Source organism: Giraffa tippelskirchi, chromosome 3 (assembly GCF_054371585.1).
Source record: "Giraffa tippelskirchi isolate mGirTip1 chromosome 3, T2T-mGirTip1v1.2.pri, whole genome shotgun sequence".
Classification (NCBI taxonomy): domain Eukaryota; kingdom Metazoa; phylum Chordata; class Mammalia; order Artiodactyla; family Giraffidae; genus Giraffa; species Giraffa tippelskirchi.
The window spans coordinates 73,457,362-73,468,965 of NC_137277.1; the positions used below are offsets into that span (position 1 = coordinate 73,457,362).

The 11,604-nt window shown below is 40.6% G+C and overlaps 1 protein-coding gene across 1 annotated transcript in view; it reads right to left on the bottom strand.

The window, feature by feature from the left end:
• FSIP2 (fibrous sheath interacting protein 2) overlaps positions 1-8,577 on the bottom strand; it is a 130,664-nt gene extending 122,087 nt beyond the window's left edge. The window contains exons 1-4 of the mRNA XM_081581062.1: positions 8,381-8,577; positions 7,917-8,042; positions 1,339-1,500; positions 561-650 (exon numbers count right to left, since the gene is read on the bottom strand). Of these exons, the coding sequence (XP_081437188.1) occupies positions 561-650; positions 1,339-1,500; positions 7,917-8,042; positions 8,381-8,479 (477 nt within the window). The 5' untranslated portion in view covers positions 8,480-8,577. The remainder of the gene's footprint in view (positions 1-560; positions 651-1,338; positions 1,501-7,916; positions 8,043-8,380) is intronic.
• Positions 8,578-11,604: the final 3,027 nt, after the last annotated feature.

Here is an 11,604-nt window from a genome sequence, read left to right on the forward strand (position 1 = left end):
CTTGACCTTAGAACATAAATCCGAAAAACTACACATATGTGCAGCTTTTTCATTTTTATCCAACTCGTGACTCTAAAGTCTGAATTCACTTACACATACATGGGCAGAGGCTCACATGTTTTAGTGGATGAATACAGCCACACATGTGTACAAACATACTGGGCACATGTTCTTTGCATTTTTAAGATGTTGTAACATTCATATTGTTCCTCTCCTGTTACTTAAGTTGATTTGGTTTCTAGCCTAAGAACCTTGCTGCCACGACAGACTCTTCCCATTGGTCCCAAATCAGGTAGATAGGGCACATCCTAGTAACAATTTAATTACTAAATTTTGCCAGCTACCACTGGTATATTAATAGATGACCTGGTCCCTTTCCCTTTCTTGGCCCAAAATAGCATCCTTAAAACATTACTTTCTTCTTCTATAAATTTTTACTTGGAGAAATTATTTAGGTTACCAAAATTAAAGGTAGACTATTATACGAAAATACTCTGCCCACAAGCAAACCTTTGTTGCAAACCCCATGTACAGAAACCAAATTTAAATATTTAACTTACTTGTTCTCTTATATAGTTTCTTTCAAAGTCTAATTTTAAACTGGTAAGATATTGCCTGTACTTATTCAATTCCCTCAAGGTACATACAATCTAAAAAAAAACACAAAATAATAACAAAAATATATACATAAAAATATCTAAAAATCAAAGCAATTACTTTATAGAAGTAAAATAACACTCTGGTATCAAGTAAAAAACTGTTAACAATTTTGTAAGTAATATCTCTCTAGAATTTTTAATCAACAGGAAATTTCTATTCAAATAGCATTACTTTATTTATATGACTTATGCCATGGTAAGGAATTGAGTACATACAGTTATTAAAATAAAATATCAATGTAATAATAATGTTCAACCTCAATAAGAACGGAGTGTATTAGGACTGTATCAGGCTGATTTTTCTAGGTTCTTATTTTGTCTTAATTTTTTAAAAAGTACATGGGACATAATCCTTGACAAGCATACAGTGACATTAGAGACAAAGAAAACTATGATACATTTGGGAAAATTCTTTTTATATCTTCAAATTATTTGGTAGTCATCTTTTGATATTTCAAGGAAGAAAAGTAAAGGAAGAAGTAGTTTCACTTGGAAAACAACTACTGTCTGATTTTCTTTGACCCAAATACTGATTGATTTAATGGAATTTTTCCGTTCCATTAAGTATCTCTTCTGACCAAATTAAAGGTGATCCAGCCCCCTCAGTGAGGAACAGAAGCAAGCTTTTATCAAATCTTAGAGGTTTTTCAATGATTAAAAAAAGTTATCTTCAACTCACTTTATTATTGCTGGTGATGTAACCACCTTTCTTTAATCTTCTCAAGATGTCTTTACGCTTATGGTAGGCTCTTAAATGTGGATCATGGAGACTTTTATATTGGTTTTCCAAAAGTCGACAGTAAGGATCAGTCAGGTTAAAACCGTAAGAAGGTTGAAAAAGCTGCAAACAGAGATTTAAGCATATTATAAATGTACAATTAATCAATTTCTCATTTAAATATCAATCTATTAAAATGACCAGACTATTCATAGAAAATAAAGCATGTAAGAATGTGAAGGTGGAGAAAATCAGAAAAAGAATTTGGAATGGGCAGTGTTCATTGCTTATCCCTACCTTTCTTCTTCACTAACCTGAATTATTCTAAAACCCCGCCCTAACTCAATTAATCTCCCCATCTTTATCAGTCCCTAGCCCAAAGCTAGAATAGAAAAGGAAGGAGGAAATGAAAAGAAAGGGGAAAGTATAAACTTTGTTTTAATGTATAAAGCCAAAACTAAGACTCTCTCTTTCCCTCTTCCCTCCTCTAGATCCAGGAACTGCATTCAAAGGATAAAGGGATAATATCAATTAATCAATAATATATAATAAATTAATCAATAATCAATAATATCAATCAATATCTCATATTCTGACAATAAAGAAAAACAGAAAATCTTTCACAAAGATTCACTGAAACAACTCTGACCAAAAAAAAACAGAAGTAAAACTCAGATGTTAAAGATGATGAATTAAAGAGTTATTGTATTTTGAGCTCTTATCCGATATAAGAAACCCAATGATTTCTGAGTGCTACGGTCAGGAAAAAGTTACCACTCTATATTATGAAGTTCAACATATTGAAAAATCAATTATAAAGAATAATGCTAGGGATTGAGATTTCTCCATACATGTAAAGACCAAATACAACCTTATGAAATAAATAGCCATTACTGTATCAAAGAAGGAAAATAACAACTAATAGTCATGTTAGTTTATCTGTTACTTTAGAGGAAACATGAATAATTTAAGCTCATTGTAAGTTAAAACATTACCAGGGCGAGGCACTTTAAAATCTGCCAGGGGGGATGTCAGTACTTAGTTCATTTTTCAAAAATTTTTCTATAGCAGGATAGTGATAATAGGTAATGGGAGAACCTCTGAAAGGCAAAAAGGAGGATAGAAGTAGGTGCGCAAGTCATCCAAATGTCTTTGTATCCTATATTTTTATACTATCCTTTAGATTGCCTTGGGCAGACAACAGAAATTTTTAGTCTAAAGTTAAAATAGGAACTGTCTCAAGTGAAAGGCAACTGGAATGTGTGGGAGATGTAGCAAACCAGAGGGCACTCCATGCACTCGGCAGGCGTGCTATTCGAAGTCTGTGATCTGACACACTGTGCATCTTTGCACACTGGTATCTGTCTGCAGGTTCCAATTTGTGTTCAGTCTGTGTTCTGTCTGGCAGTAGGCACCTCAGTCAGATTCTGAACACTAAGAGCCAGGCTTGGGTGGGACCCTAAAAAGAACTCCCTTAAGGTAAGTTGAGGATACTTATGTGAAAAAAGAGGGAGACTGGGGAGCTGACAGGATGCTAGGATGCCTTATCCATTTAAAAGTTTCCTTGATAAATTTCTGACAATTTGCTTAATACTAGACTTTACTCTCTTCCAAGGCATCTACGTTATAAAGCAGAATTCCCTAATTACCAAAGATTCCCTAAGAAAAGAAAAAAGAAACAGGAATTCCATAGGGCAATGTCATAAACTCAGTGAGACCAGAAGCGAAGTCCGTATCTTTCTCGAAGTAAAACAATCAACAATTGTGAGTCATGAGTCATGAGTCAAGAAGTGGTTGATATTTTAGATGTTGATATTTAGCTGTCTACTTCTTTTAGATATTCAGTTCAGTTCAGTTCAGTTCAGTTGCTCAGTCATGTCCGACTCTTTGTGACCCCGGGACTGCAGAATGCCAGGCTTCTCTGTCCATCACCAACTACCGGAGCTTGCTCAAACTCATGCACATCAAGCCAATGATGCCATCCACCTATCTCATCCTCTGTCGTCCCCTTCTCCTCCTCCCTTCAATCTTTCCCAACATCAGGGTCTTTTCCAAGGAGTCAATTCTTTGCATCAGGTGGCTAAAGTATTGGAGTTTTGGCTTCAGCATCAGTTCTTCCAGTGAATATTTAGGACTGATTTCCTTTAAGATGGACTGGTTCGATCTCTTTGCAGTCCAAGGCACTCTCAAGAGTCTTCTGCAACACCACAATTCAAAAGCATCAATTCTTCAGCACTCAGCTTTCTTTATAGTCCAACACTCACATCCATACCTGGCTACTAAAACCATAGCTTTGACTAGACGGGCCATTGTTGGCAAAGTAATGTCTCTGCTTTTTAATATACTGTCTAGGTTGGTCAGAGTTTTTCTTCCAAGGAGCAAGTGTTTTTTAATTTCATGGCTATAGTCACTATCCACAGTGATTTTGAAACACCCCAAAATAAAGTCTGTCACTGTTTCCATTGTTTCCCCATCTATTTGCCATGAAGCGATAGGACTGGATGCCATGATCTTAGTTTTGTGAATGTTGAATTTTACACTACCTTTTCCACTCTTCTCTTTCACTTTCATCAAGAGGCTCTTTAGTTCCTTTTCAATTTCTGCCATAGGGTGGTGTATCTGCGTATCTGAGGTTATAGATATTTCTCCCAGCATTCTTGATTCCAGCTTGTGCTTCATTCAGCCCGGCATTTCACATGATGTACTCTGCATAGAAATTAAATTACCAGGGTGCCAATATACAGCCCTGACATATTCCTTTCCCTATATGGAACCAGTCTGTTGTTTCACGTCCAATTCCAACTGTTGCTTCTTGACCTGCATACCAATTTCTCAGGAGGCAGGTAAGGTGGTCTGGTATTCCCATCTCTTTAAGAATTTTGCACAGTTTGTTGTGATCTACACAATCAGAGGCTTTGGCGTACTCAATAAAGCAGTAGTAGATGTTTTTCTGGTATTCTCTTGCTTCTTCTATATCCAACGGATGTTGGCAATTTGATCTCTGGTTCCTCTGTCTTTTCTAGACCCACCTTGAACATCTCTGGAAGATCATGGTTCACGTACTGTTGGAGCCTGGCTTGGAGAATTTTGAGCATTATTTTACTAGCATGTGAGATGAGTGCAATTATGCAGTGGATTGAACATTCTTTGGCATTGACCTTCTTTGGGACTGGAATAAAAACTGACCTTTTCCAGCCCTGTGGAGACTGCTGAGTTTTCCAAATTTACTGGCATATTGAGTGCAGCACTTTCACAGCATCATCTTTAAGGACTTCAAATAGCTCAGCTGGAATTCCATCACCTCCACTAGCTTTGTTTGTAATGATGCTTCCTAAGGCCCACTTGACTTCGCATTCCAGGATGTCTGGCTCTAGGTGAGTGATTACACCATTGATGTTATCTGGGTCATGAAGATCTTTTTTATATAGTTCTTCTGTGTATTCTTGCCACCTCTTCTTAATATCTTCTGCTTCTGTTAGTTTCATACCATTTCTCTCCTTTATTGTGCCCATCTTTGCATGAAATATTCCCTTGGTATCTCTAATTTTCTTGAAGAGATCACTAGTCTTTCCCATTCTACTGTTTTCCTCTATTTCTTTGCATTGTTCACTGAGGAAGGCTTTTTTATCTCTCCTTGCTATTCTGTAGAACTCTGAGTTGAGATGGGTATATTTTTCCTTTTCTTCTTGGCCTTTAGCTTCTCTTTCCTCAGCTATTTGCAAGGCCTCCACAGACAACCATTTTGCCTTTTTCATTTCTTTTCCTTGGGGATGGTCTTCATCACTACCTTCTGTACAATGTCAGGAACCTCTGTCCATAGTTCTTTGGGCACACTGTCTATTAGATCTAATCCCTTGAATCTATGTGTCACTTCCACTGTATTTTAGATACTGAATTTTAGCTTTGATGGTCTCAGTCCAGTTCAGTCACTCAGTCATGTGTGACTCTTTGCGACCCCATGGACTGCAGCATGCCAGGCTTCCCTGTCCATCACCAACTCCTGGAGCTTACTTAAACTCATTTCCATCAAGTTCGTGATGTCATCCAACCATATCATCCTCTGTCTTCTCCTTCTTCTTCTCCCTTCAATCTTTCCCAGCATCAGGGTCTTTTCCAATGAGTCAGTTCTTTGCATCAGATGGCCAAAGTATTAGAGATTCAGTTTCAACTTCAGTCCTTCCAATGAATATTCAGGACTGATTTCCTTTAGCATGGTCTGGTTGGATCTCCTTGCAACCCAAGGGACTCTCAAGAGTCTTCTCCAACACCACAGTTCAAAAGCATCAGTTCTTCGGCACTCGGGTTTCTTTATTGTCCAACTCTCATATCCATACATGACTACTGGAAAAACCATAGCTTTGACTAGATGGACCTTTGTTGGCAAAGTAATGTCTCTGCTTTTTAATATGCTGTCTAGGTTGGTCCTAGCTTTTCTTCCAAGGAGCAAGCGTCTTTTAATTTCACAGCTGCAGTCACCATCTTCAGGGATTTTTGAGCCCAAGGAAATAAAATCTCTCCCTGTTTTTATTGTTTCCCCATCTATTTGCCATGAAGTTTTGGGATCAGATGCCATGATCTTCATTTTAGGAATGTTGAGTTTTAAGCCACCCTTTTCACTTTCCTCTTTCACTTTCACCAAGACCGTCTTTAGTTCTTCTTCACTGTCTGCCATAAGGGTGGTGTCATCTGCATATATGAGATTATTGATTTTTTTTCCCATTAATCTTGATTCCAGCTTGTGCTTCATCCAGCCCAGCATTTCTCATGATGTACTCTGCATATAAGTTAAATAAGCAGGGTGACAATATACAGCCTTGATGTACTTCTTTCCCAATTTGGAACCGTCTGTTGTTCCATGTCTGGTTCTAACTGTTGCTTCTTGACCTACATACAGATTTCTCAGGAGGCAGGTTAGGTGGTCTGGTATTCCCATCTGTTTAAGAGTTTTCCATAGTTTGTTGTGATCCACACAGGCAAAGGCTTTGGCATAGTCAATAAAGCAGAAGTAGATATTTTTCTGGAACTCTCTTGCTTTTTCGCCGATTCAGTGGATATAGAAAATTTGATCTCTGGTTCCTCTGATGGTCTGTGTTTCTCAAAATCAACCCTAGGCTACTGATCTGTAAACAAAGAATATCCTTTATACAAACCCATTCCTTAGTGTCAGAGTAATCCTTCTGCTGTCAATTAAAACAACTGGGCCAAAAAAAAGCGTAAATATAAGGCACTACTTCATTAAGCAGATTTTACTGAAAGAAAAAGAAGGCTATCACAAAGTCAGTCTTCAGGGAAATTTTGCCTAATTATGGTTAAATGAAGAATTTGAGGGAAATGAATATAATAAAGAATAGAGAATGTCTTTTTAAAAACTAGAGGACAACTGAATTAATATTGGACAGAGAAAATGGTAATACAGCAAACAATATATTTGAGGAAGCATTTGGAAGACAGGGCTAAGTTTATATAATAAGAGGAGTGATAGAGGTTGAGCATACTTTCATAAACCTGGTTTGTGTGGCCATGAGGTAATCAAACTGTGTGTGGTGTCATGTTTTCAGGTAATTTGCTCTGTTCTAGTAGATTTCTTTTAAAAAGAGAAATTATATATTTTCCAAAAGCAAAGCTTTACTTTTAAGAAATTATGTTTATTAGGCAAGGATCAAATACGGAGCGCCCTACTCATTTCTGATGACATCACAGATATTATGTTGAGCTTCCCAGGTGGCATTAGTGGTAAAGAACCTGTCTGCCAATGCAGGAAACATAAGAGAGGTGGGTTCAATTGCTGAGTCGGGAAAATCCGCTCCAGGCAGGTATGACAAACCACTCCAGTATTTTTGCCTGGAGAATCCCATGGCCAGAGGAACCTGGTGGGTCCATGTGGTCACAAAGAGTCGGACACGACTGAAACAACTTAGTATGCATGCACAGCGGTTAACTCAAAATTCTTTCTGGTAGAATTTTTTGCCATATTAATCAAAGCAACCTGTTAAAAAGAATGCATTGCACTTCCTGCACTGTTAATTACTGAATCAAGGAGTGGGGAGGTTTGAGGGAGGGTGTTACACTGAGGACTAAAAACATGGAAAGGTTTGAGGGGCATACACACTATAACCTAGTAAGATTTAAAGTATAAAATTATAGTATTGGGTAGACTTATACAAACCAAGGGCAATGCAAATTCTAAAGAAATAAACACTAATTAGGGGCTTTAACAGTTGAAAAGAAATCTTGAAAGATCGTTCAAGTTCATAGCTGGGGAGAAGAGCAAAGGATAGGATTGAACCTGAGTCTCCTGCATTGCAGGCAGATTCTTTACCATGGGAGCCACCTGAGGGTTATATCTCTGTGTGGGGAAGATACGTGGGAGAAGAAAGTGGCAACCCACTCCACTATTCTTGCCTGGTGAATTCCATGGACAGAGGAGCCTGGCGGGCTACAGTCCATGGGGTCGCAAAGAGTCAGACACAACTGAGCAACTAACACTTAATTTTCAGAAAAGAACGAAGTCAATGTAAGAAAATTAAACATCACCTTACCTTCTCACTTAATTTCGTGGTATAGTATAAACTATTGCTTCCTGGGATCACAGGCAGCTTGACCCCAAGAGGCAGATCCAGTAGCTGAGCTGCTCCAACGCCCGAAAATTGAGTTTTGACCTCACCCTGTCGGATACAATTGGAGAGTTTTGTCGTTCCTTTAGGTATGTTAGTTTAGGCCAACTTAACTGCTACTCCAACCTGAGGAAAGAAGGAACGGAAAGGTCCCGCCCTGCCAGGCAGCCTGGAAGACCTCGGCTTCCAGTTACCAGCTCTGTCGGCAGCGCCACAGCCAGTTGCGCCGGCACCCGCCCAGCCCCGCCTCCTGCGGCAGCGCTGCTAGAGGGCCTCGGAAGCTGGACGTGACCAGCGCACGTGACCATTCGCGGCCCTCCTCGCCCCTGCTTCCCAGGCCGGAGGCCCGGCAGAGGAGGATAGAGATGACCAGCCTGGGGGCCACTCACGTCTCCGCACTTCTGGCTTTCCGTGGTCAGGCCGCTGGTGGCCATCTTGGTGGCTGCGGCGTCGGCAGTCTTGGAGCAGGCGCTGAGGTACAGCTCCATAGCCAGCCTGGGTCCGTCCCTCTGCGCCCCTGCTGTCCTCCCCTCTCACCTGCCCTCACACCCCGTCCCTGTCGTTGTCCCTCCGTCCCCACCGGACCGAATGACCGGTATCCTGCGTCCCAGAGGCCCACCCTCGCAGCGTTCCAGGCTCCGAACGTGCGCGCGCCCGACTACAAAGAGCCGAGCGCCTTCCCGAGGACAAGCCCCTCGCGCGCTGGCTTGGGAGCCTCAGAGCCTGGCTATCAGGACGCGGGGCCTGGTCCCTCCGTGCCGAGGGCGACATATGAACCGTAGAGCCCTCAGCCACACCACACCAAACCAAAGTCAAAACTTAACAGAACTTCGCTGGCGCGTTAGCTGGCTAATTTCTCCTCTTCTCCAAGGTTTGTTTCTATGCAGAAAACAAACAAGAGGGATTGTGCAGCCCATTCTAGAGCCAGAGGCCTGGCAAATACACATGGCTCCCTTGTAAACTGTGACCACACCCCATCCCCAGGTTTCCATGACCTCTTCCCAATCCGCTCCAGGTCCCACATAATTTACTGTCCTCCCTCCTCTTCTAGTCTCCTTCTTTCATTTCTAGCTCTCTTCTTTCTTCCTGTCCCTATTGTCTGCCTCTCTTGTGTTCTCCTGTGGGCCTCTTTTTCGTCCTCTCAACCTTCCAGCGAAAATTTATCAAATGCCTGGCTCCTTTGGGCCAGTCATCTGAGCTGGGAACTTAACGGTACAATGATGAGAAAAAATATGGTCCTTCCTTCAGGAAGCTAACTAGGCTGCGAGTACTTTGAAAGCAGAGACTGTATCTGATGTTAGGAATTTGGACTTAGCCCCTTAGATTCCTTGATCTATTCTTATCCTTTTATTTTTTGGGCCATTTAATAATAATACCTACTATTTATTGAGAATCTGCTAACTCCAGGCACTGTGCTAAACACTTTGTGCATTAATGGTTTTAACACTCTTGTCAATTATCCCGTTTTTTCAAAGATTAAAGAAGGTCAGTATTAAATAGTGGCCCCAGAGACAGTTTCTTAAGCATTACACTCTTCTTTTACATCTGTTTTGTTTGTCTTAATGTCATCCATATACTTAGGATTTCGAAATTTGAAATCTAAACTTTGTTTGTAATCCACAGGGATCTCTCACAATTAACTCAGATTCAGTATATTCAAATCTCAACCCACATTTTTCACCACAGGACAAAACAAAGGCCCCATTCTTCCTGCATTTCCCATCTCAATGATAGTATCAGTGTCTACCCAAACCAGAAGATGAGAAATCCTCCTAGACGTACTTCCTCTTCTGAGCCCCCTGACTCAAAACTCTCTGTCTTGCTGTGCTGTTTCCTCTTCCTGACAACCCTTCCCACTTTCTTGCTTGGATAATTTCAGTCAACCTTTAAGACTGCTTAAGTATTCTCACCTCTAGGAAGCCTTTCTGACATTTTAAGCTTTTGTCAAATTCTCTTCCTCTAGTGTAGTTGTTCAGTCACTGAACTATATTCAGCTCTTTGCCACCACACAGACTGCAGCACACCAGGCTCTTCTGTCCTTCACTGTCTCCTAGTTTGCTCAAATTCATGTCCATTGAGTCGGTGATGCTATCCAACCATCTCATTCTCTGTTTCCACCTTGTCCTTTTGCCTTCAATCTTTCCCATCATCAGGGTCTTTTCAAATGATGGCTCTTCGCATCAGGTGGCCAAAATATTGGAGTTTCCGCTTCAACATCAGTCCTTCCAATGAACACCCAGGACTGATCTCCTTTACGATGGACTGGTTGGACCTCCTTGCAGTCCAAGGACTCTCAAGAGTCTTCTCCAACATCACAGGTCAAAAGCATCAATTCTTCGGTGCTCAGCTTTCTTTATAGTCCAACTCTCACATCCATACATGACTCCTGGAAAAACCATAGCCTTGACTAGACGCACCTTTGTTGACAAAGTAATGTCTCTGTTTTTTAATATGCTGTCTAGATTGACATAAATTTTCTCCCAAGGAGTAAGTGTCTTTCAATTTCATGCCTGTAATCACCATCTGCAGTGATTTTGTAGCCCCTAAAAATAAAGTCAGCCACTGTTTCCCCATCTATTTCCCATGAAGTGATGGGATAGTATGCCATGATGTTAGTTTTCTGAATGTTGAGCTTTAAGCCAACTTTTTCACTCTCCTCTTTCACTTTCATCAAGAGACTCTTTAGTTCTTCACTTTCTGCCATAAGGGTGGTGTCATCTGCATATCTGAGGTTATTGATGTTTCTCCTGGCAATCTTGATTCGAGCTTGTCTTTCCTCCAGCCCAGCGTTTCTCATGATGTATTCTCCATATAAGTTAAATAAGCAGAGTGACAATATACAGCCTTGACGTACTCCTTTTCCTATTTGGAACCAGTCTGTTGTTCTATGTCCAGTTCTAACTGTTGCTTCCTGACCTGCATTCAGGTTTCTCAAGAGGCAGGTCAAGTGGTCTGGTATTCCCATATCTTTCAGAATTTTCGACGGTTTATTGTGATCCACACAGTCAAAGGCTTTGGCATAGTCAATAAAGCAGAAATAGATGTTTTTTCTGGAACTCTCTTGCTTTTTTGATGATCCAGCAAATGTTGGCAATTTGATCTCTGGTTCCTCTGCCTTTTCTAAAACCAGCTTGAATGGTTCACATATCGTTGAAGCCTGACTTGGAGAATTTTGAGCATTACTTTGCTAGCGTGTGAGATGAGTACAATTGTGCGGTAGTTTCAGCATTCTTTGGATGGCCTTTCTTTGGGATTGGAATGAAAACTGACCTTTTCTAGTCCTGTGGCCACTGCTGAGTTTTCCAGATTTCCTGGCATATTGAGTGCAGCACTTTCACAGCATCATCTTTTAGGATTTGAAATAGCTCAACTGGAATTCCATCACCTCTACCAGCTTTGTTCGTAGTGATGCTTCCTAAGGACCACTTGACTTTGCATTCCAGGATGTCTGGCTCTAGGTGAGTGATCACACCATCGTTATTATCTGGGTCGTGAAGATCTTTTTTGTACAGTTCTTCTGTGTATTCTTGCCACCTGTTCTTAATATCTTCTGCTTCTGTTAGGTCCATACCATTTTTGTCCTTTATTGAGCCCATCTTTGCCTGAAATGTTC